Source organism: Salvelinus namaycush, chromosome 23 (genome assembly GCF_016432855.1).
Source record: "Salvelinus namaycush isolate Seneca chromosome 23, SaNama_1.0, whole genome shotgun sequence".
Lineage (NCBI taxonomy): Eukaryota > Metazoa > Chordata > Actinopteri > Salmoniformes > Salmonidae > Salvelinus > Salvelinus namaycush.
The window spans coordinates 6,483,298-6,509,111 of NC_052329.1; the positions used below are offsets into that span (position 1 = coordinate 6,483,298).

A 25,814-nucleotide genomic window follows, 5' to 3' on the forward strand; every position below is an offset into this window, starting at 1 on the left:
GTGAAGTTGTGCATATGTTTGGTTTATTGATTGAACTCTGACCTCTAAGGCGACCTCCCAGTCGGGTCGTCCGTTGCTGTCCTTCAGCTCTACGTAGGGTTTCTCATGCACCCTGTTCAGGTCCTCATGGAGCCCGTCCAATAGGAAGGCCAGAAGCTCCTGACTGTCCTGCTGCTGGAAGCCGTTGAACCGTGGGGCGTACTTCGCTATCGTCCACTACACGGGTCGGTAGTGAGACAAACACACATTAGTCAATTCATTCATATCACGACCAATCACATCAGACCTTCTTCAGAGCTGATCCGAATGGTGAAAAGATTGCTTCTTGACAAAAATGTCCGCTTAACCCGAAAGCCAGCCGCACCAATGTGTCGGAGGAAACACCGTACACCTGGCGACCTGGTCAGCGTGCACTGCGCCCGGCTCGCCACAGGAGTCGCTAGTGGGCGATGGGACAAGGACATCCCTTCCGGGCCAAACCCTCCCCTAACCCGGACGATGCTAGACCAATTGTGCACCGCCACCCATGGGTCTCCCGGTCGTGACAGAGCCTGGACTCGAACCAGGATCTCTAGTGGCACAGCTAGCACTGTGATGCAGAGCCTTAGACCACTACGCCAAACAACCTCTATTTTAATGCTTTGATTCCATCTGAAATACACAGCTAAATTATTGAATACTTTTTACGACTTTACCTCTTATATTGGTAAAAATGAGTTGTGGTATTGAGTAGAAAGACATGACTTTACAATTCAAATGTCTGATAATGTATGAATTCAGCGTATCGCTAGATGTTTTGGATATTGTCTAGGCCTATAGGATCACGAAAATAAATTTGACTGCAGCCAACCAGAGCGCACAAAGATAGCACAGGCACCGAGAGGCGGGACAGACAGCAGAGTGACCAACCAGCATCTTTCCTTATAATCGCTGGCTTTGTGACTGACAGCCTACACCATCAAGAAAGAGGTCACTAAAAAATGCATATCGTTCACTCTTGTGAAAATCGGAAGCTTTTAAATGAAAAGAAGCCGAGTTAATTAACGAAGTGGAAAAAGTAGCCGGCTGACAAGCCTGTTATCGGCTATTTAGCCGACGGCCGGCGCTTAAAGAAAACACTGAATGAGACCACATATTAGCCAATCCATTCATATCACATATGGAGACATTAAGGACACAGTACAAGCTACTGTCCACTACAGGGAGTAAGGAAATCCCATCCACTGTTGTGCCGATCCATGCCAGGATTTATAAAACCCACCCTGAGTTTGAGAGGAGCGACGTTCTTCTGAGTTCCACTCCACAGCTCCATCAGTAGGTCTCCGTAACATTTAGCCATGTGACCTCGCATCCCGATGGGATTGGTTCTGGACACACGAAAAATAAAGTCAGTGATGCTATCCAACAAACTGTTCAACTTTCCACAACACAAACACACACACACACACACACACACACACACACACACACACACACACACACACACACACACACACACACACACACACACACACACACACACACACACACACCTGTTGAGTTCATAGAGGTGTCTTCCTGAGATGAAGTAGTCAGTGAGGGGCGTGGTGTTGCTCACACACTGGATACTAGAGTTCATAAAGCACGTGTTGCCTAGGTTACTGAGGCCCGTGGCACCCTTCTCCGTAGCAACTGGGGGGCGGGGGGGGGGGTAGACATGCACAGTATTAGACTACATATTTACACGTTTGAAAGGTTTTAGGGGAGAATCGGGGAGAGGTTAGAGATAAATCGATCATTCTACATAGTGAAAGCTCTTGATAACTGCGTTGTAAATGTACCGATGTACTGGTAGAAGGGGCTAATTACACCGTCCCATTGTACCTTTATGTCGGTCCATTTTACTGCTGTTAGCGATGAAGGACATCTCTTCTGGCCAGCTCATGTCTTTGTTCCGAACTAAAAAAAACACAAGATGAAGGTTTTACACATCAATGACTTACAGTACAAAGACGTGCTACTTTCATCTTCTCTTTATAATCAGAAGTTTGCAGTCAGGGTTTTTAAACATTTCAACACACTCAGCAGTCAGATAAAGTTTTAATTAATTATAGCGTTCGTTGAACGTACCCTCGATAACTAAGTGTCGTACCCTCGGTAACTAAGTGTCGTACCCTCGGTAACTAAGTGTCGTACCCTCGGTAACTAAGTGTCGTACCCTCGGTAACTAAGTGTCGTACCCTCGGTAACTAAGTGTCGTACCCTCGGTAACTAAGTGTCGTCTTTTTGAACGTACCCTCGGTAACTAAGTGTCGTACCCTCGGTAACTAAGTGTCGTCTTTTTGAACGTACCCTCGGTAACTAAGTGTCGTACCCTCGATAACTAAGTGTCGTACCCTCGGTAACTAAGTGTCGTACCCTCGGTAACTAAGTGTCGTACCCTCGGTAACTAAGTGTCGTACCCTCGGTAACTAAGTGTCGTACCCTCGGTAACTAAGTGTCGTACCCTCGATAACTAAGTGTCGTACCCTCGGTAACTAAGTGTCGTACCCTCGGTAACTAAGTGTCGTACCCTCGGTAACTAAATGTCGTCTTTTTGAACGTACCCTCGATAACTAAGTGTTGCTCGTCCTGAATCTTCAGGCCCTCCAGAGTGTGGTCCTCATCATCCAGCAGGGTCAGATAGTTCTGGGGGGAGGAGGAGAACAGGGTCAGATAGTTCTGGGGGGAGGAGGAGAACAGGGTCAGATAGTTCTGGGGGGGAGGAGAACAGGGTCAGATAGTTCTGGGGGGGAGGAGAACAGGGTCAGATAGTTCTGGGGGGGAGGAGAACAGGGTCAGATAGTTCTGGGGGGGAGGAGGAGAACAGTGCCAGATAGTTCTGGGGGGAGGTTTGGATGAGGAGAGGTCAACATCCGCACGTTTATATTAATTTATATTTTCTCATGTCACCGTAATATCACTTATAATATAGTTGTGGACATGTGATAGTTGCGGACATGTGATAGTTGCGGACATGTGATAGTTGCTCAAGAATACACACCTCACTGTTATAGAGCCACAACCTCATGTCCTCGTCTTTGATGCGTAGCCTCCGAGACAGGTACAGGTGGATGTCCTTGATGGTGCCCACGCGGCTGAAACAGCCTGTATAGGCCAGGACACGCTTCAGAGGAGCGTTGGGGGAGGGCACGTTACCTGGAGGGGGAGAGAGAGAGAAATGGGAGGAGGGGGGAGAGAGAGGAGAGAAAGAGGGGGGCGAGAGGAGGAGGAGGGGAGAAAGAGGAGGGCGAGAGGAGGGGAGCGAGAGAGGCGAGAGAGAGAGGGGGACAATGAGGAGAGAAAGAGGGGGGCGAGAGGAGGAGAAGAGGGGGGCGAAAGGAGGAGGGGAGAAAGAGGAGGGCGAGAGGAGGGGAGCGAAAGAGGCGAGAGAGAGGGGGACAATGAGGAGAGAAAGAGGGGGGCGAGAGGAGGAGAAGAGGGGGGCGAAAGGAGGAGGGCGAGAGGAGGAGGGGAGAAAGAGGAGGGCGAGAGGAGGAGGGGAGAAAGAGGAGGGGAGGAGGAGGGGAGAAAGAGGAGGGGAGGAGGAGGGGAGAAAGAGGGGGGCGAGAGGAGGAGGGGAGAAAGAGGAGGGCGAGAGGAGGGGAAAACACTCCAGCCTTTAGTGGACTATGAGCTCCCAAAGTCTTGTAACAGAAACACTCACACACAGACTCACACAGACACAAAAACACAGACTCACACACAGACTCTCACACAGACTCTCACACAGACTCTCACACAGACGCACACACAGACGCACACACAGACGCACACACAGACGCACACAGCCTGTGAGAGTTAAATCAACACATTATTACGAGAGAGAATAGTTCAGTTCGCGGAGGATTAGTTGTAAGGAAGCAGCAAGAAAGTGTGTTTTAGATTAGATCATTTAATTAATAGACTGATTCATTAAAATCAACTCATTAGTGACTCACAAGATTCAAATCTGATTCAATCATAAGTCAACAAAAATCAATATTAGTTCAGTTAATAAACAATTACTAAAAACAAAAATGGAATGGATTATTACTGATTTTAAAATTAAAGCCCCAAAAAAAGAAAAAAAGACAACCTTAATCTGTGATTGATCGGTTGTACTTTGTCAATACTTTGAAAGCAAACAGAATGAATCAAAAGCTGTAAACAGCATATTTCTCCCAGCAGCACAGCCTTGCTGTTTGGTCAGTATGTCTGGGTCTAGTCATTCTATGGCACTTGCAGCAAATGTGATCGTGGGTTCGATTCCCGCTGAGGCCACCCATACATAAAATGTATGCACGCATGACTAAGTCGCTTTGGATAAAAGCATCTGCTAAATAGCATACAGTATATTATATATGATTATTTCTATGCCTGGTCAGCTGGTATTTGTGACTGGAGCCAAACTAACTCCTCTGGGCCAGATATCTGATAGCACCGGTCCGATTAGATCACCACTCTAATGCCTCATGGTGCCTCTGTGCACCACTCTAATGCCTCATGGTGCCTCTGTGCACCTTTCCAATGCCTCTGTGCACCACTCCAGTGCACCACTCCAATACATCATAGTGCCTCTGTGCACCACTCCAGTGCCTCATAGTGCCTCTGTGCACCACTCCAATGCCTCATAGTGCCTCTGTGCACCACTCCAATGCCTCATAGTGCCTCTGTGCACCACTCCAATGCCTCATAGTGCCTCTGAGCACCACTCCAGTGCACCACTCTAATGCCTCATGGTGCCTCTGTGCACCTTTCCAATGCCTCTGTGCACCACTCCAGTGCACCACTCCAATACATCATAGTGCCTCTGTGCACCACTCCAGTGCCTCATAGTGCCTCTGTGCACCACTCCAGTGCCTCATAGTGCCTCTGTGCACCACTCCAGTGCCTCATAGTGCCTCTGTGCACCACTCCAGTGCCTCATAGTGCCTCTGTGCACCACTCCAGTGCCTCATAGTGCCTCTGTGCACCACTCCAGTGCCTCATAGTGCCTCTGTGCACCACTCCAATACCTCATAGTGCCTCTGTGCACCACTCCAATGCCTCATAGTGCCTCTGTGCACCACTCCAATGCCTCATAGTGCCTCTGTGCACCACTCCAATGCCTCATAGTGCCTCTGTGCACCACTCCAATACCTCATAGTGCCTCAGTGCACCACTCCAATACCTCATAGTGCCTCAGTGCACCACTCCAATGCCTCATAGTGCACCACTCCAGTGCCTCTGCAGCACGTCCCCAATCTGATTACCATAGAGCTACATTAGTGGAGGTTCAGGCACATAAACCGCCTGGAAATTACAGACTTGACTAACTAGAAAATCTCATAATATAACAGAAACCTATATAATAATTTTGTTTACATTGACTTGACACCACATGGTGTGGCCCACATCACACTGCCCCATGACATAAGAGATGGAATAAGCTAACCTGGGTTTACCGCACCTGAATTAAACACAATCTGTTAAACTAGGCTAATTGGCTAGCATTGCCATCAGCTGTTGTTTACAGTTTCTGTTATGTCATCATTATAACACTTTTTTTTTTTAAATGTAGGCTTTACGAAGGGCGTGTCAAGCTTTATAGCACCACTGTTGTGACAACAAGGCTATGCGGACAGAAGAGTAAGCGTTAGGCTCTCAGTGTCTTTTAGTACGGTCAGTGGGCACCATATCCACCCCCCTATGGACCATGACTCATCCTGCAGTCCATTCTAAGAACTTGATTAGGGGCCGGACCAGTCCATTTCAGGGGCATGATTAGGGGAAGGACCAGTCCATTTTAGGGGCATGATTAGGGGAAGGACCAGTCCATTTTAGGGGCATGATTAGGGGAAGGACCAGTCCATTTTAGGGGCATGATTAGGGGAAGGACCAGTCCCTTTCAGGGGCATGATTAGGGGAAGGACCAGTCCCTTTCAGGGGCATGATTAGGGGAAGGACCAGTCCCTTTCAGGGGCATGATTAGGGGAAGGACCAGTCCCTTTTTTAGGAGCATGATTAGGGGCCGGACCAGTCCATTATAACAGCATGATTAGGGGCCGAACCAGTCCATTTTAGGGGCATGATTAGGGTCCGGACCAGTCCATTTTAGGGGCATGATTAGGGGCCAGACCAGTCCATTATAACAGCATGATTAGGGGCCGGACCAGTCCATTTTAGGGGCATGATTAGGGGTGGACCAGTCCATTTTAGGGGCATGATTAGGGGTGGACCAGTCCATTATAACAGCATGATTAGGGGTGGACCAGTCCATTATAACAGCATGATTAGGGGTGGACCAGTCCATTATAACAGCATGATTAGGGGTGGACCAGTCCATTATAACAGCATAATTAGGGGTGGACCAGTCCATTATAACAGCATGATTAGGGGTGGACCAGTCCATTATAACAGCATGATTAGGGGTGGACCAGTCCATTATAACAGCATGATTAGGGGTGGACCAGTCCATTATAACAGCATAATTAGGGGTGGACCAGTCCATTATAACAGCATAATTAGGGGTGGACCAGTCCATTATAACAGCATGATTAGGGGTGGACTACAGTAGTAGTAGTAGCGTTTGTTGGCTCCTAGCAGGCCGTCTTTCTTGCTGCAGGCTTACGTTACCTCTGGGGAGGTGCTGGGGGAACATTCTCAGGCTGGTCATACCCATGTTAACCCAGATGTTGGACTGGGGGGTGCGTGTGGCGGGCTGCTGCCGCAGGAAGAGGAGGTAGCGTGGGAAGAGCTCCAGCTCAGCACGGCCTGTTTTCGTCTGCTGGATCACCTGGGAAAAAGGAGAGGAGTACCTTCACCCAACCAGTACCTCCCTCCGCCCAACCAGTACCTCCCTCCGCCCAACCAGTACCTCCCTCCGCCCAACCAGTACCTCCCTCCGCCCAACCAGTACCTCCACCCACTGCTGTCAGAGTGTATATTAACTCAAGCTCTTAAATATATATATTTTTTTTTACAATCACATTTTAATATTTACATTTTCTACATGAAAAACATTCTGTAATGTTTCAACTGTTCTGTATTCTATTCATGTCATGTATTACATGTTGTTGATTTTAAATGAGTGTTCTGCAATTGTTTAGTAATTATGTATTTCTTCAGTTTTATCTGTGCGCAAGAATAAATAAACTGAGGGCTGAGCCTTAATTTCAGGTATGCACACACAACTGAAACTTTCACAAAAATCATCCACAACGGTGTGAAAATCTCTCAAGCTAGACCCAGTCCTAGAGGTGCCCATCATCTGGTTGTGGTCCGTCTACGGTTCAGTGGTCGTGTTGTGGTCCGTCTACGGTTCAGTGGTCGTGTTGTGGTCCATCTACGGTTCAGTGGTTGTGTTGTGGTCCATCTACGGTTCAGTGGTTGTGTTGTGGTCCATCTACGGTTCAGTGGTTGTGTTGTGGTCCGTCTACGGTTCAGTGGTTGTGTTGTGGTCCGTCTACGGTTCAGTGGTTGTGTTGTGGTCCGTCTACGGTTCAGTGGTTGTGTTGTGGTCCGTCTACGGTTCAGTGGTTGTGTTGTGGTCCGTCTACGGTTCAGTGGTTGTGGTCCGTCTACGGTTCAGTGGTTGTGGTCCGTCTACGGTTCAGTGGTTGTGGTCCGTCTACGGTTCAGTGGTTGTGTTGTGGTCCGTCTACGGTTCAGTGGTTGTGTTGTGGTCCGTCTACGGTTGTGGTTGTGGTTGTGGTCCGTCTACGGTTCAGTGGTTGTGGTCCGTCTACGGTTCAGTGGTTGTGTTGTGGTCCATCTACGGTTCAGTGGTTGTGTTGTGGTCCGTCTACGGTTCAGTGGTTGTGTTGTGGTCCGTCTACGGTTCAGTGGTTGTGTTGTGGTCCGTCTACGGTTCAGTGGTCGTGTTGTGGTCCATCTACGGTTCAGTGGTCGTGTTGTGGTCCGTCTACGGTTCAGTGGTCGTGTTGTGGTCCATCTACGGTTCAGTGGTTGTGTTGTGGTCCATCTACGGTTCAGTGGTTGTGTTGTGGTCCATCTACAGTTCAGTGGTTGTGTTGTGGTCCATCTACGGTTCAGTGGTTGTGGTCCGTCTACAGTTCAGTGGTTGTGTTGTGGTCCATCTACGGTTCAGTGGTCGTGTTGTGGTCCATCTACGGTTCAGTGGTTGTGTTGTGGTCCATCTACGGTTCAGTGGTTGTGTTGTGGTCCGTCTACGGTTCAGTGGTTGTGTTGTGGTCCATCTACGGTTCAGTGGTTGTGTTGTGGTCCGTCTACGGTTAGTGGTTGTGTTGTGGTCCGTCTACGGTTGTGGTTGTGTTGTGGTCCGTCTACGGTTAGTGGTTGTGTTGTGGTCCGTCTACGGTTCAGTGGTTGTGTTGTGGTCCGTCTACGGTTCAGTGGTTGTGTTGTGGTCCGTCTACGGTTCAGTGGTTGTGTTGTGGTCCGTCTACGGTTCAGTGGTTGTGGTCCGTCTACGGTTCAGTGGTTGTGTTGTGGTCCAGTCTACAGTTCAGTGGTTGTGTTGTGGTCCGTCTACGGTTCAGTGGTTGTGTTGTGGTCCGTCTACGGTTCAGTGGTTGTGTTGTGGTCCGTCTACGGTTCAGTGGTTGTGTTGTGGTCCGTCTACGGTTCAGTGGTTGTGTTGTGGTCCGTCTACGGTTCAGTGGTTGTGTTGTGGTCCGTCTACGGTTCAGTGGTTGTGTTGTGGTCCGTCTACGGTTCAGTGGTTGTGTTGTGGTCCGTCTACGGTTCAGTGGTTGTGTTGTGGTCCGTCTACGGTTCAGTGGTTGTGTTGTGGTCCGTCTACGGTTCAGTGGTTGTGTTGTGGTCCGTCTACGGTTCAGTGGTTGTGTTGTGGTCCGTCTACGGTTCAGTGGTTGTGTTGTGGTCCGTCTACGGTTCAGTGGTTGTGTTGTGGTCCGTCTACGGTTCAGTGGTTGTGTTGTGGTCCGTCTACGGTTCAGTGGTTGTGTTGTGGTCCGTCTACGGTTCAGTGGTTGTGTTGTGGTCCGTCTACGGTTCAGTGGTTGTGTTGTGGTCCGTCTACGGTTCAGTGGTTGTGTTGTGGTCCGTCTACGGTTCAGTGGTTGTGTTGTGGTCCGTCTACGGTTCAGTGGTTGTGTTGTGGTCCGTCTACGGTTCAGTGGTTGTGTTGTGGTCCGTCTACGGTTCAGTGGTTGTGTTGTGGTCCGTCTACGGTTCAGTGGTTGTGTTGTGGTCCGTCTACGGTTCAGTGGTTGTGTTGTGGTCCGTCTACGGTTCAGTGGTTGTGTTGTGGTCCGTCTACGGTTCAGTGGTCGTGTTGTGGTCCATCTACGGTTCAGTGGTTGTGTTGTGGTCCATCTACGGTTCAGTGGTTGTGTTGTGGTCCATCTACAGTTCAGTGGTTGTGTTCCGTCTACGGTTCAGTGGTCGTGTTGTGGTCCGTCTACGGTTCAGTGGTTGTGTTGTGGTCCATCTACGGTTCAGTGGTTGTGTTGTGGTCCATCTACGGTTCAGTGGTTGTGTTGTGGTCCATCTACGGTTCAGTGGTTGTGGTCCGTCTACGGTTCAGTGGTTGTGGTCCGTCTACGGTTCAGTGGTTGTGTTGTGGTCCATCTACAGTTCAGTGGTTGTGTTGTGGTCCATCTACGGTTCAGTGATAGTTTGAGGGGAGGTTGTGGTCCGTCTACGGTTCAGTGGTTGTGTTGTGGTCCATCTACGGTTCAGTGATAGTTTGAGGGGAGGTTGTGGTCCGTCTACAGTTCAGTGGTTGTGTTGTGGTCCATCTACAGTTCAGTGGTTGTGTTGTGGTCCATCTACGGTTCAGTGGTCGTGTTGTGGTCCGTCTACGGTTCAGTGATAGTTTGAGGGGAGGTTGTGGTCCGTCTACGGTTCAGTGGTTGTGTTGTGGTCCGTCTACGGTTCAGTGGTTGTGTTGTGGTCCATCTACGGTTCAGTGGTTGTGTTGTGGTCCATCTACGGTTCAGTGGTTGTGTTGTGGTCCGTCTACAGTTCAGTGGTTGTGTTGTGGTCCATCTACGGTTCAGTGGTTGTGTTGTGGTCCATCTACGGTTCAGTGGTTGTGGTCCATCTACGGTTCAGTGGTTGTGTTGTGGTCCGTCTACAGTTCAGTGGTTGTGTTGTGGTCCGTCTACAGTTCAGTGGTTGTGTTGTGGTCCGTCTACAGTTCAGTGGTTGTGTTGTGGTCCATCTACGGTTCAGTGGTTGTGTTGTGGTCCATCTACGGTTCAGTGGTTGTGGTCCGTCTACAGTTCAGTGGTTGTGTTGTGGTCCATCTACGATTCAGTGGTTGTGTTGTGGTCCATCTACAGTTCAGTGGTTGTGTTGTGGTCCATCTACGGTTCAGTGGTTGTGTTGTGGTCCATCTACGGTTCAGTGGTTGTGTTGTGGTCCATCTACGGTTCAGTGGTTGTGTTGTGGTCCGTCTACGGTTCAGTGGTTGTGGTCCGTCTACGGTTCAGTGGTTGTGGTCCGTCTACGGTTCAGTGGTTGTGTTGTGGTCCATCTACAGTTCAGTGGTTGTGTTGTGGTCCATCTACGGTTCAGTGATAGTTTGAGGGGAGGTTGTGGTCCGTCTACGGTTCAGTGGTTGTGTTGTGGTCCATCTACGGTTCAGTGATAGTTTGAGGGGAGGTTGTGGTCCGTCTACAGTTCAGTGGTTGTGTTGTGGTCCATCTACGGTTCAGTGGTTGTGTTGTGGTCCATCTACAGTTCAGTGGTTGTGTTGTGGTCCATCTACGGTTCAGTGGTTGTGTTGTGGTCCGTCTACGGTTCAGTGGTTGTGTTGTGGTCCATCTACGGTTCAGTGGTTGTGTTGTGGTCCATCTACGGTTCAGTGGTTGTGTTGTGGTCCATCTACGGTTCAGTGGTTGTGTTGTGGTCCGTCTACGGTTCAGTGGTTGTGGTCCGTCTACGGTTCAGTGGTTGTGTTGTGGTCCATCTACAGTTCAGTGGTTGTGTTGTGGTCCATCTACGGTTCAGTGATAGTTTGAGGGGAGGTTGTGGTCCATCTGCGGTTCAGTGGTTGTGTTGTGGTCCATCTACGGTTCAGTGGTTGTGTTGTGGTCCATCTACAGTTCAGTGGTTGTGTTGTGGTCCATCTACGGTTCAGTGGTTGTGTTGTGGTCCATCTACGGTTCAGTGATAGTTTGAGGGGAGGTTGTGGTCCATCTACGGTTCAGTGATAGTGTTGTGGTCCGTCTACGGTTCAGTGGTTGTGTTGTGGTCCGTCTACGGTTCAGTGGTTGTGTTGTGGTCCATCTACGGTTCAGTGGTTGTGTTGTGGTCCATCTACGGTTCAGTGGTTGTGTTGTGGTCCGTCTACGGTTCAGTGGTTGTGTTGTGGTCCGTCTACAGTTCAGTGGTTGTGTTGTGGTCCGTCTACAGTTCAGTGGTTGTGGTCCGTCTACGGTTCAGTGGTTGTGTTGTGGTCCGTCTACGGTTCAGTGGTTGTGTTGTGGTCCATCTACAGTTCAGTGGTTGTGTTGTGGTCCGTCTACGGTTCAGTGGTTGTGTTGTGGTCCATCTACGGTTCAGTGGTTGTGTTGTGGTCCATCTACGGTTCAGTGGTTGTGGTCCATCTACGGTTCAGTGGTTGTGTTGTGGTCCATCTACGGTTCAGTGGTTGTGTTGTGGTCCATCTACAGTTCAGTGGTTGTGTTGTGGTCCATCTACGGTTCAGTGGTTGTGTTGTGGTCCATCTACGGTTCAGTGGTTGTGTTGTGGTCCATCTACGGTTCAGTGGTTGTGTTGTGGTCCATCTACGGTTCAGTGGTTGTGTTGTGGTCCATCTACGGTTCAGTGGTTGTGTTGTGGTCCATCTACGGTTCAGTGGTTGTGTTGTGGTCCATCTACGGTTCAGTGGTTGTGTTGTGGTCCATCTACGGTTCAGTGGTCGTGTTGTGGTCCATCTACGGTTCAGTGGTTGTGTTGTGGTCCGTCTACGGTTCAGTGGTTGTGGTCCGTCTACGGTTCAGTGGTTGTGTTGTGGTCCGTCTACGGTTCAGTGGTTGTGTTGTGGTCCATCTACGGTTCAGTGGCTGTGTTGTGGTCCGTCTACGGTTCAGTGGTTGTGTTGTGGTCCGTCTACGGTTCAGTGGTTGTGTTGTGGTCCGTCTACGGTTCAGTGATAGTGTGAGGGGAGGTTGTGGTCCGTCTACGGTTCAGTGGTTGTGTTGTGGTCCATCTACGGTTCAATGGTTGTGGTGTGGTCCGTCTACGGTTCAGTGGTAGTGTGAGGTGAGGTTGTGGTCCATCTACGGTTCAGTGGTTGTGTTGTGGTCCGTCTACGGTTCAGTGGTTGTGTTGTGGTCCATCTACGGTTCAGTGGTTGTGTTGTGGTCCATCTACGGTTCAGTGGTTGTGTTGTGGTCCGTCTACAGTTCAGTGGTTGTGTTGTGGTCCGTCTACAGTTCAGTGGTTGTGTTGTGGTCCATCTACGGTTCAGTGGTTGTGGTCCATCTACGGTTCAGTGGTCGTGTTGTGGTCCATCTACGGTTCAGTGGTTGTGTTGTGGTCCGTCTACAGTTCAGTGGTTGTGTGAGGGGAGGTTGTGGTCCATACGTACCGGTCGCGGCAGGCTGAGGTTGGCTCCATACCAGTGGAACAGTGCCCTCCAAACAGGTTCTGGTACCGTCTCAAAGTCCCTGCCCGCCACCAGCTGTAAGGACTGCTTCAGCCGGCCTCCCTCCATGGTCAATGTGGGGGCCTGGGGGAACAGGAGAGAGACTGGGGAACAGGACACACATTGCCCTCTCTACTCCTCCATTACTGATGGAGATACACAGGCCATGCCTAATGCCTGGCCGTATCGTCACAGGGCTGAGGGGTAAGACCACATAACTAGGAGGAAAAAGAGAGCGAGAGCGAGAGAGGCTCAGTTTGGATGGAATAACACTTTTCTCTGTGAACTTAAATCAACAACTTGATGTTCGAAAACGGACAAGACAACGTATTAGACATAGCTAATGTAACCACTATATAATATAGGGGGCAAACACACACCTTCATTGGGTCTGTGTTGACCAGGGGCTGGTTGTCGATGGCTCCAGGCCTCTGAGGTGCCAGATGGGACTGAGAGAGGGAGGGGATGTGGCCGTTGGCCCCGGAGAAACACTGGTTGTTGTCTGACACATTGTGTTGCCGAGCAAAACAGATATCTGTGGCTGAGGGGCCGGCCTGGGGGGTCACCACTGAGGAGGAGGAAGGGGGGGGGGGGGTGACGGCATCAGAGAAACACTTTACATTCATTCAGGTACAGGAACACTTTACATTCATTCAGGTACAGGAACACTTTACATTCATTCAGGTACAGGAACACTTTACATTCATTCAGGTACAGTAACACTTTACATACATTCAGGTACAGGAACACTTTACATTCATTCAGGTACAGGAACACTTTACATTCATTCAGGTACAGGAACACTTTACATACATTCAGGTACAGGAACACTTTACATTCATTCAGGTACAGGAACACTTTACATTCATTCAGGTACAGTAACACTTTACATACATTCAGGTACAGGAACACTTTACATACATTCAGGTACAGGAACACTTTACATACATTCAGGTACAGGAACACTTTACATTCATTCAGGTACAGGAACACTTTACATACATTCAGGTACAGGAACACTTTACATACATTCAGGTACAGGAACACTTTACATTCATTCAGGTACAGGAACACTTTACATTCAGGTACAGGAACACTTTACATTCAGGTACAGGAACACTTTACATTCATTCAGGTACAGGAACACTTTACATTCATTCAGGTACAGGAACACTTTACATTCATTCAGGTACAGGAACACTTTACATTCATTCAGGTACAGGAACACTTTACATTCATTCAGGTACAGGAACACTTTACATTCATTCAGGTACAGTAACACTTTACATTCAGGTACAGGAACACTTTACATACATTCAGGTACAGTAACACTTTACATTCAGGTACAGGAACACTTTACATTCATTCAGGTACAGAAACACTTTACATTCATTCAGGTACAGGAACACTTTACATACATTCAGGTACAGTAACACTTTACATTCATTCAGGTACAGAAACACTTTACATTCATTCAGGTACAGAAACACTTTACATTCATTCAGGTACAGGAACACTTTACATACATTCAGGTACAGTAACACTTTACATTCAGGTACAGGAACACTTTACATTCATTCAGGTACAGGAACACTTTACATACATTCAGGTACAGGAACACTTTACATTCATTCAGGTACAGGAACACTTTACATTCAGGTACAGGAACACTTTACATTCAGGTACAGGAACACTTTACATTCAGGTACAGAAACACTTTACATTCAGGTACAGTAACACTTTACATTCATTCAGGTACAGAAACACTTTACATTCATTCAGGTACAGTAACACTTTACATTTAGGTACAGTAACACTTTACATTTAGGTACAGGAACACTTTACATTTAGGTACAGGAACACTTTACATTCAGGTACAGGAACACTTTACATTTAGGTACAGAAACACTTTACATTCAGGTACAGGAACACTTTACATTCATTCAGGTACAGGAACACTTTACATTCATTCAGGTACAGGAACACTTTACATTCAGGTACAGGAACACTTTACATACATTCAGGTACAGAAACACTTTACATTCAGGTACAGGAACACTTTACATTCAGGTACAGGAACACTTTACATTCATTCAGGTACAGGAACACTTTACATTCAGGTACAGGAACACTTTACATTCATTCAGGTACAGGAACACTTTACATTCAGGTACAGTAACACTTTACATACATTCAGGTACAGGAACACTTTACATTCATTTAGGTACAGGAACACTTTACATTCATTTAGGTACAGGAACACTTTACATTCATTTAGGTACAGGAACACTTTACATTCATTCAGGTACAGGAACACTTTACATTCATTCAGGTACAGGAACACTTTACATTCAGGTACAGGAACACTTTACATTCAGGTACAGGAACACTTTACATTCATTCAGGTACAGGAACACTTTACATTCAGGTACAGGAACACTTTACATTCAGGTACAGGAACACTTTACATTCAGGTACAGAAACACTTTACATTCAGGTTAAGGTACCCTTAGAGGGGTTGTAAAAGGGTTAAAAGTAGTTTATAAAGAGTAAATCATGAATTAATAAGTAGTTTATAAATAATGAATAAACAGTTATAACCCATAGTTTGAGGTTGTAACAGCATGCACAGCGCTGCCTAGTGGTCCGGTCACTGACCTGTGCTTTGGGTCTCTGTTGCTTCAGAGGCGCTGGACACAGCATCAGGGGACCTCTCCTCTGAGGCGCTGGCTGGGCCGGGGACCCCCAGACCTTCCCCTACACAGCGTACCCCTAACCCTGGCTCCAGGGGGGCAGGCTTGACGGTGGCAGAGGCCTGAGGATTCCTCAGAGAGGAGAAGATAGAGGGCTGATCCACCACGATGGACTTGTGGTCCTGAGGAGAGAGAGAGGAGAGGGTAGAATGGTTAGTAACCTTGGTGTGTTGTGATTATCATATTCTGCTCTTCAACGTAACAGTTAGACTTCCAGTTGGCACCCTATTCCCTATGTAGTGCACTACATTTGACCCTATGGGCCCTGGCGCTATTTGGGACGCAGCCTTGGACTTCCACTCACATATTTGACGTAGTCTTTCCACAGCGTCCACCACTGGCTGGAGATGAGGAACCAGTTCTCACCAGGCTGAAGCCCATGTCTGCCCTCTCTGTCCAGCCACCCCCTGAACACACACACACACACACACACACACACACACACACACACACACACACACACACACACACACACACACACACACACACACACACACACACACACACACACACACACACACACACACACACACACACACACACACACACACACACACACTAGAGTTGAAAGCTTTAAACTGTAGAGGTGTAAAAACCTGTTTAAAGAGTTCTTCAGGAGAAAGAGGATGTGAACGGGAAAGGGGGATACCTAGTCAGTTGTACAACACATTTAACCCACCCCCTCTGAATCAGGGAGGTGCGGGGGGCTGCCTTAAAAATCGGCATCCACGTCATCGGCGCCCGGGGAACAGTGGGTTAACTGCCTTGCTCAGGGGCAGAAGGCGCCCGGGGAACAGTGGGTTAACTGCCTTGCTCAGGGGCAGAAGGCGCCCGGGGAACAGTGGGTTAACTGCCTTGCTCAGGGGCAGAAGGCGCCCGGGGAACAGTGGGTTAACTGCCTTGCTCAGGGGCAGAAGGCGCCCGGGGAACAGTGGGTTAACTGCCTTGCTCAGGGGCAGAAGGCGCCCGGGGAACAGTGGGTTAACTGCCTTGCTCAGGGGCAGAAGGCGCCCGGGGAACAGTGGGTTAACTGCCTTGCTCAGGGGCAGAAGGCGCCCGGGGAACAGTGGGTTAACTGCCTTGCTCAGGGGCAGAAGGCGCCCGGGGAACAGTGGGTTAACTGCCTTGCTCAGGGGCAGAAGGCGCCCGGGGAACAGTGGGTTAACTGCCTTGCTCAGGGGTAGAAGGCGCCCGGGGAACAGTGGGTTAACTGTCTTGTTCAGGGGCAGAAGGCGCCCGGGGAACAGTGGGTTAACTGCCTTGCTCAGGGGCAGAAGGCGCCCGGGGAACAGTGGGTTAACTGTCTTGTTCAGGGGCAGAAGGCGCCCGGGGAACAGTGGGTTAACTGTCTTGTTCAGGGGCAGAAGGCGCCCGGGGAACAGTGGGTTAACTGTCTTGTTCAGGGGCAGAAGGCGCCCGGGGAACAGTGGGTTAACTGCCTTGCTCAGGGGCAGAAGGCGCCCGGGGATCAGTGGGTTAACTGCCTTGCTCAGGGGCAGAAGGCGCCCGGGGATCAGTGGGTTAACTGCCTTGCTCAGGGGCAGAAGGCGCCCGGGGAACAGTGGGTTACCTGCCTTGCTCAGGGGCAGAAGGCGCCCGGGGATCAGTGGGTTAACTGCCTTGCTCAGGGGCAGAAGGCGCCCGGGGAACAGTGGGTTAACTGCCTTGCTCAGGGGTAGAAGGCGCCCGGGGAACAGTGGGTTAACTGTCTTGCTCAGGGGCAGAAGGCGCCCGGGGAACAGTGGGTTAACTGCCTTGCTCAGGGGCAGAAGGCGCCCGGGGAACAGTGGGTTAACTGCCTTGCTCAGGGGCAGAAGGCGCCCGGGGAACAGTGGGTTAACTGTCTTGTTCAGGGGCAGAAGGCGCCCGGGGAACAGTGGGTTAACTGCCTTGCTCAGGGGCAGAAGGCGCCCGGGGAACAGTGGGTTAACTGCCTTGCTCAGGGGCAGAAGGCGCCCGGGGAACAGTGGGTTAACTGCCTTGCTCAGGGGCAGAAGGCGCCCGGGGATCAGTGGGTTAACTGCCTTGCTCAGGGGCAGAAGGACAGATAGTTGATGTGTATACCTGATGATTTGTCCCTCCTCTTCAGCAGTGGCAGGTCGAAGCCCCAGGACAATGTGACAGACCTGCAGAAACACAGACAGAGGGGCATGAAGAGAAAGCCCCAGGCCTACAGAAACACAGACAGAGGGGCATGAAGAGAAAGCCCCAGGCCTGCAGAAACACAGACAGAGGGGCATGAAGAGAAAGCCCCAGGCCTGCAGAAACACAGACAGAGGGGCATGAAGAGAAAGCCCCAGGCCTGCAGAAACACAGACAGAGGGGCATGAAGAGAAAGCCCCAGGCCTGCAGAAACACAGACAGAGGGGCATGAAGAGAAAGCCCCAGGCCTGCAGAAACACAGACAGTGGGGCATGAAGAGAAAGCAAACTATAAACTGAGGGGGAAACATGGAAACAGACCTGGAACAAACCATAAAATGAGTGTGTGTGTGTGTGTGTGTGTGTGTGTGTGTGTTCTGACCTGGAACAGCAGGTTGAGGAATTCGTTGGCCAGAGCACTGTTCACACTCCAGATCTGGTAGTCCTCCAGGGTCAGGTGACCCAGCTGTGTGTGAGGTTCAAAGGTTAAGTCAAAAGGTTAGGGTCAAAGACGAGGGTTAAAATGTCAGTGGACAGCAGCAGTAGCATTACGAGATATTTATCCAATCACGTTACAGACAAAAACACCTATTATATATCCTAGAAGAGTCTCACCTTGGTCGTGTCGTGCATCTTCAGGATTCCCTCCACTATGTCCGACACGTTGGTGAGCAGTTCCTGAAAACAGGATAATGAGAGTCAGAACTTAGGTAAGGTAGCTTACTTATCAAACCCAACCACCTCCATTACATAATCCATTTAGCCTGTATCCCAGCAGTACTTTCAGGGAGCGGTGTCGGTGTCCAGCAGTACTTTCAGGGAGCGGTGCCCAGCAGTACTTACAGGGAGCGGTGCCCAGCAGTACTTACAGGGAGCGGTGCCCAGCAGTACTTACAGGGAGCGGTGTCCAGCAGTACTTACAGGGAGCGGTGTCCGTGTCCAGCAGTACTTACAGGGAGCGGTGCCCAGCAGTACTTACAGGGAGCGGTGTCCAGCAGTACTTACAGGGAGCGGTGTCCAGCAGTACTTACAGGGAGCGGTGTCCGTGTCCAGCAGTACTTACAGGGAGCGGTGTCCGTGTCCAGCAGTACTTACAGGGAGCGGTGTCGGTGTCCAGCAGTACTTACAGGGAGCCGTGTCCAGCAGTACTTACAGGGAGCGGTGTCCAGCAGTACTTACAGGGAGCCGTGTCCAGCAGTACTTACAGGGAGCCGTGCCCAGCAGTACTTACAGGGAGCGGTGCCCAGCAGTACTTACAGGGAGCGGTGTCCGTGCCCAGCAGTACTTACAGGGAGCTGTGCCCAGCAGTACTTACAGGGCGCTGTGCCCAGCAGTACTTACAGGGAGCGGTGCCCAGCAGTACTTACAGGGAGCGGTGTCCAGCAGTACTTACAGGGAGCGGTGCCCAGCAGTACTTACAGGGAGCGGTGTCCAGCAGTACTTACAGGGAGCGGTGTCCGTGTCCAGCAGTACTTACAGGGAGCGGTGCCCAGCAGTACTTACAGGGAGCGGTGCCCAGCAGTACTTACAGGGAGCGGTGTCCAGCAGTACTTACAGGGAGCGGTGTCCGTGTCCAGCAGTACTTACAGGGAGCGGTGTCCGTGTCCAGCAGTACTTACAGGGAGCGGTGTCCGTGTCCAGCAGTACTTACAGGGAGCGGTGTCCGTGTCCAGCAGTACTTACAGGGAGCGGTGTCCAGCAGTACTTACAGGGAGCGGTGTCCAGCAGTACTTACAGGGAGCCGTGTCCAGCAGTACTTACAGGGAGCCGTGCCCAGCAGTACTTACAGGGAGCGGTGTCCGTGTCCAGCAGTACTTACAGGGAGCGGTGTCCGTGTCCAGCAGTACTTACAGGGAGCTGTGTCCAGCAGTACTTACAGGGAGCTGTGTCCAGCAGTACTTACAGGGAGCGGTGCCCAGCAGTACTTACAGGGAGCGGTGCCCAGCAGTACTTACAGGGAGCGGTGCCCAGCAGTACTTACAGGGAGCGGTGTCCAGCAGTACTTACAGGGAGCGGTGTCCAGCAGTACTTACAGGGAGCGGTGTCCAGCAGTACTTACAGGGAGCGGTGTCCGTGCCCAGCAGTACTTACAGGGAGCGGTGTCCGTGTCCAGCAGTACTTACAGGGAGCGGTGTCCGTGTCCAGCAGTACTTACAGGGAGCGGTGTCCGTGCCCAGCAGTACTTACAGGGAGCGGTGTCCGTGCCCAGGCAGTACTTACAGGGAGCGGTGTCCGTGCCCAGCAGTACTTACAGGGAGCGGTGTCCGTGCCCAGCAGTACTTACAGGGAGCGGTGTCCGTGCCCAGCAGTACTTACAGGGAGCGGTGTCCGTGCCCAGCAGTACTTACAGGGAGCGGTGTCCGTCCAGCAGTACTTACAGGGGGCGGTGTCCAGCAGTACTTACAGGGAGCGGTGTCCAGCAGTACTTACAGGGAGCGGTGTCCAGCAGTACTTACAGGGAGCGGTGTCCAGCAGTACTTACAGGGAGCGGTGTCCAGCAGTACTTACAGGGAGCGGTGTCCAGCAGTACTTACAGGGAGCGGTGTCCAGCAGTACTTACAGGGAGCGGTGTCCAGCAGTACTTACAGGGAGCGGTGTCCAGCAGTACTTACAGGGAGCGGTGTCCAGCAGTACTTACAGGGAGCGGTGTCCAGCAGTACTTACAGGGAGCGGTGTCCAGCAGTACTTACAGGGAGCGGTGTCCAGCAGTACTTACAGGGAGCGGTGTCCAGCAGTACTTACAGGGAGCGGTGTCCAGCAGTACTTACAGGGAGCGGTGTCCAGCAGTACTTACAGGGAGCGGTGTCCAGCAGTACTTACAGGGAGCGGTGTCCAGCAGTACTTACAGGGAGCGGTGTCCAGCAGTACTTACAGGGAGCGGTGTCCAGCAGTACTTACAGGGAGCGGTGTCCAGCAGTACTTACAGGGAGCCGTGTCCAGCAGTACTTACAGGGAGCGGTGTCCAGCAGTACTTACAGGGAGCGGTGTCCAGCAGTACTTACAGGGAGCGGTGTCCAGCAGTACTTACAGGGAGCGGTGTCCAGCAGTACTTACAGGGAGCGGTGTCCAGCAGTACTTACAGGGAGCGGTGTCCAGCAGTACTTACAGGGGGCGGTGTCCAGCAGTACTTACAGGGAGCGGTGTCCAGCAGTACTTACAGGGGGCGGTGTCCAGCAGTACTTACAGGGGGCGGTGTCCAGCAGTACTTACAGGGGGCGGTGTCCAGCAGTACTTACAGGGGGCGGTGTCCAGCAGTACTTACAGGGAGCCGTGTCCAGCAGTACTTACAGGGAGCCGTGTCCAGCAGTACTTACAGGGAGCCGTGTCCAGCAGTACTTACAGGGAGCGGTGTCCAGCAGTACTTACAGGGAGCGGTGTCCAGCAGTACTTACAGGGAGCGGTGTCCAGCAGTACTTACAGGGAGCGGTGTCCAGCAGTACTTACAGGGAGCCGTGTCCAGCAGTACTTACAGGGAGCCGTGTCCAGCAGTACTTACAGGGAGCGGTGTCCAGCAGTACTTACAGGGAGCGGTGTCCAGCAGTACTTACAGGGAGTGTGTCCGTGCGATTGTCCTTCCACACTTCCAGGAGTGCGGCTACCATCTCGTGGATTTCGTCTCGAGACAGAACCCCATCCCGGTCCACGTCAAACACTTTGAAACAAACTGGGGAAACACGAGAGAGAAAGAGAGGGTACAAAAATACTCTATAACATAACACTGTAGTTTCTAACTACAGACTCCTCAAGCCGCAGTTATACCAAATATGTTGTGCTTGTCATCTGTATTCCTCCGTGTGATCTGCAGTGAGTTACTTAGATAATTAACTGGAGTCTTAAGTTTCCAATATCTGCTGCCATTTCCAAGCGTGAAAATGTAATTTCAAGGCCTGATGAGAATCTAGATGACAGGATAGATGACATACTAATGACTATTCAGAGGCAGTTGACGATCGTAAAAAACAAGACCCACATCTATGTTTTTACAACATAAGGAGATTGGGGGGAAAAGCGCTGCAGCTCTTCCACTCACACAGTACACACACCATAACGTGTGAAAGGAAGCCTTAGGTTAGGAAATCACTACTCTCTACCTACTACAACAGATCACAGAGCAGCTCTTACATTTCTGCCTCTCGGCGACGGGCCCCCGGCAACAGGCAGACAGGCCACAGGAGATCTCCTTAAAGTCAATGTGATTGTCCCGGTTCTCATCAAACGCATGAAACAAACCTGGAAAAAGAGATCGAAAAAGACAAGTTAACCGTGTTCTACTACAAAATGGATATTTGCAAAAAGAGAAATAGTTTTGTGTGAAGGTTTGGTATCAGATCTTTTGGGAACTCATATCGAACCAAATCACAAGAATCACATTAATATTCATAAACATGGGGACTGAAAAAGAAAACATGGCCACTGGCCTGGCCTTGAGGAAAGGCGTGTAAATCCCTGCCCACTCGAACAACCTTCATTGTGCCTCGCTCTGAGACCCAGTGTAGTGAGAGGAAGCATCTCTAGCGGCTACTACTGAAACACGCACACGGCCAACGTCCTCCTGTTCTGGTCAGTGTTGACATCGTTGTCTTTGTAATCAAGTTAGCTTGCTAGCTAACGTTAGCTGTTAACCTTGCGTGTTTGACAGTGTCAGCTATAAGCAAACGTTTGCGTCAGCTAGCGCAAAAGAGAACTTTTCCCAAGGCCGGCCCAGCAGCTATCGCTCGGCCAAACCCCCATGTTTTCGTTCAACAACAAAACCTCTTACAACACAAGCAGTGGGTCATAGTCCAAACAACGACGTGGTTTTAACATTGAGAGACCATCAGAACGGCTTGTCATCTAAATAATCCACACACAATATATACTCATACAAATTATGGCATGTATACATGATTGTGTGTGTGTGTATTACTTTGTTTGAATGTTCATGGGTGACCGTCTAGTTGGGGGAACCAGGTTTACCATGTCCCCATAACATCCGGCTGGCATCAAAAATACATCAGAAATATGCCATACCTTCACTTAGCGAAGCGTGAATAGGAGGAGAGACCAGCGGGACAAAGGTTTCCAAGTCAAAGCGTCCGGTCCTGGACTGGGCTTTCAACAGCCAGTAGCGCTTCTCCAAGTCAATGATATCAGACTCTTCTACTGCGGGAAGGGAGAGAAGAAGAAAACGCTTTTATATAAATACATTTTTAAAAAATGGCAACCAACCTAGAGTGTTTTTTGTAGATTCGCCGAGCATCTTCTCACTAGAACAAAAGTCACATGACCTAGCAGTGTTAGTAAGGAAAGGAAACAAAAGTGTCACCCAGTATCAGATCATCTCAATATGGTGGACTACATGGACGGAGATATGGAGCCATGCCTGATGACGTCAACATGTTTCACGGTTCCATTCTGATGGACATATGGACTATGGACAGTTTTGTTCACGAGCAGGTCAGGGGATGGTCGTCTCGAGTAGCCTGGTCCCAGATCTTGTAAGTAGGGTTGCAAAATTCCAGTAACTTTCCCACAAGAGAAATCCTGGTTGGAGGAGTCAAGATTTCCTGCTTATTCCCCTGATTCCCGGGAATCTTACAAATCGGGATTTCTAGGAATACCTGGGGATTCTGGGTACTGGAATTTTGCGACCCCCATCTGTAAGTGATTTAGTCTATCCCGGTTAGTCTTGAGGTGAGACCATGACTCAAACTCAAAAGGCAGGGCCAAGGCTCACTAGGTGTACCAATATAGCTACTGTTAAGTATGAAACCTGCCAGCCAGCCCCAGAGTCAGAGATCCTGGTTCATCCTCCACACTCCACCGCGCTAATCCACAGCTTTACACTGATAAGATTAGCCTACGGCTCACTAGCTCATACTAGCCCAGGCTTCCCTTTCCACCGCACTGTCCCATGAGTCATCCCATACATGTCACTCAGACAGGTGTCAAAACACACATACACAAATTAAGACTGCGCCCCTACATAGTACACTACTAAATAGGGCACCATTTGGGATGCAGATCCAAGTCATATTCACTCTCTGACAGGAGAGGAGACCATTCCGGATTTCAACCACAAATCCAAGCTGGTTCTTAAATCTCACTGCTATGGCCGACATCCTAGTTTGCTGTCTGTATTTATAAGACGGATGGGTCAATAAGACAGTGATGTCACTGGGGGATAATATCGCCAGCCTATAGCAGTGAGCTGCAGATTGGGATGTGTGGGTGGATTGAGAGGGGCTTTTCATCTCCCTCCCTACATCCATCCCTCTCCCCCTCCCTACATCCATCCTCTCCCCCTCCCTACATCCATCCTCTCCCCCTCCCTACATCCATCCTCTCCCTCCCTCCATCCATCCTCTCCCTCCCTCTCCTCCTCCCTCCATCCATCCCCTCCCTCTCCCCCTCCATCCTCTCCCTCTCCCCCTCCCTACATCCATCCTCTCCCTCTCCCTACATCCATCCTCTCCCTCCCCCCCTCCCTCCATCCATCCTCTCCCTCCCTCTCCTCCTCCTCCTCCATCCATCCCCTCCCTCTCCCCCTCCCCCCTCCATCCATCCCCTCCCTCCCTCCATCCATCTCCCCCTAACTCCCTACATCCATCTTCTCCATCCCTATCCCCCTCCATCCTCTCCCTCCAACCATCCATCCTCTCCCTCCATCCACCCATCCTCTCCCCCTACATCCATCCTCTCCCTCCCCCTCCATCCATCCCTCTCTTCCCCTCCATCCATCCATCCATACATCCCTCTCCCCCTCCATCCATCCCTCTCTCCCCCTCCATCAATCCCTCTCTCCCCCTCCATCCATCCATCCCTCTCCCCCCCCATCCATCCATCCCTCTCTCCCCCTCCACCCATCCCCCTCTCCCCCTCCATCCATCCCTCTCTCCCCCTCCATCCACCCATCCTCTCCCCCTACATCCATCCTCTTCCTCCCCCTCCATCCATCCCTCCCTCTCTTCCCCTCCATCCATCCATACATCCCTCTCCCCCTCCATCCATCCCTCTCTCTCCCCCCTCCATCCATCCATCCCTCTCTCCCCCTCCATCCACCCATCCTCTCCCCCTACATCCATCCTCTCCCCCTACATCCATCCATCCATACATCCCTCTCCCCCCCATCCATCCCTCTCCCCCTCCATCCATCCATCCATCCATCCATCCATCCATCCATCCATCCTCCATCCATCCATCCATCCATCCCTCCCTCTTCCCCTCCATCCACTCTCCCTCCATCCATCCTCTCCCTACAACCATACTCTCCTCCTCCCTACATCCAACCTCTCCCTCCCTCTCCCCCTCCATCCATCCATCCTCTCCATCCTCCCTATTCCCCCCTCCATCCTCTCCCCCTCCATCCATCCATCCTCTCTCCCCCTCCATCCATCCATCCTCTCTCCCCCTCCATCCATCCATGCATCCTCTCCCACTCCATCCATCTCTCTCCTCCCCCCTCCATCCATCCTCCTATCCCCCTCCATCCATCCATCCATCCTCTCTCTCTCCCCCTCCATCCATCCATCCATCCTCTCTCCCCCTCCATCCATCCTTCCTCTCTCCCACTCATCCATCCATCCTCTTCTCTCCCCTCCATCCATCCTCTCTCCCATCCATCCATCCTCTCTCCCCATCCATCCATCCATCCATCCTCCTCCCCCATCCATCCTCTCTCCCCCTCCATCCATCAATCCATCCATCCTCTCTCCCACTCCATCCATCATCCTCCTCCCCCTCCATCCATCCATCCTCTCCATCCATCTTCTCTCCCCCTCCATCCATCCATCCTCTCTCCACTCCATCCATCCATCCATCCTCTCTCCCCCTCCATCCATCCATCATCTCTCCCACTCCTCCACTCCATCCTCTCCCCACTCCATCTATCCATCCATCCTCTCTCCACTTCATCTATCCATCCCTCCTCTCCTCCCTCCATCCATGCATCCTCTCCCACTCCATCCATCCTCTCTCCCACTCCATCCATCCTCTCTCCCACTCCATCCATCCTCTCTCCCCCTCCATCCATCCATCCTCTCTCCCACTCCATCCATGCATCCTCTCCCCCTCCATCCATCCATCCATCCTCTCCCCCTCCATCCATCCATCTTCTCTCCCCCCTCCATCCATCCTCTCTCCCACTCCATCCTCCTCTCCCACTCCATCCATCCTCCTCTCCCCCTCCATCTATCCATCCTCTCTCCCACTCCATCCATGCATCCTCTCCCCCTCCATCCATCCATCCATCCTCTCCCCCTCCATCCATCCATCTTCTCTCCCCCTCCATCCATCTTCTCTCCCCCTCCATCCATCTTCTCTCCCCCTCCATCCATCCATCCATCCTCTCTCCCCCTC

At 50.9% G+C, this 25,814-nt stretch overlaps 1 protein-coding gene across 1 annotated transcript in view; it reads right to left on the reverse strand.

Moving 5' to 3' along the window:
- The window catches only part of LOC120018939 (ubiquitin carboxyl-terminal hydrolase 32-like), a 121,921-nt gene that overhangs the window by 37,932 nt on the left and 58,175 nt on the right, over positions 1 to 25,814 (reverse strand). The window contains exons 6-22 of the mRNA XM_038962151.1: positions 22,488 to 22,619; positions 21,600 to 21,707; positions 21,026 to 21,141; positions 18,093 to 18,155; positions 17,860 to 17,943; positions 17,401 to 17,462; positions 15,641 to 15,743; positions 15,242 to 15,458; positions 12,964 to 13,151; positions 12,527 to 12,667; positions 6,616 to 6,775; positions 3,023 to 3,177; positions 2,586 to 2,667; positions 1,864 to 1,938; positions 1,533 to 1,671; positions 1,262 to 1,367; positions 43 to 216 (exon numbers count right to left, since the gene is read on the reverse strand). Of these exons, the coding sequence (XP_038818079.1) occupies positions 43 to 216; positions 1,262 to 1,367; positions 1,533 to 1,671; positions 1,864 to 1,938; positions 2,586 to 2,667; positions 3,023 to 3,177; positions 6,616 to 6,775; positions 12,527 to 12,667; positions 12,964 to 13,151; positions 15,242 to 15,458; positions 15,641 to 15,743; positions 17,401 to 17,462; positions 17,860 to 17,943; positions 18,093 to 18,155; positions 21,026 to 21,141; positions 21,600 to 21,707; positions 22,488 to 22,619 (2,105 nt within the window). The remainder of the gene's footprint in view (positions 1 to 42; positions 217 to 1,261; positions 1,368 to 1,532; positions 1,672 to 1,863; positions 1,939 to 2,585; positions 2,668 to 3,022; positions 3,178 to 6,615; positions 6,776 to 12,526; positions 12,668 to 12,963; positions 13,152 to 15,241; positions 15,459 to 15,640; positions 15,744 to 17,400; positions 17,463 to 17,859; positions 17,944 to 18,092; positions 18,156 to 21,025; positions 21,142 to 21,599; positions 21,708 to 22,487; positions 22,620 to 25,814) is intronic.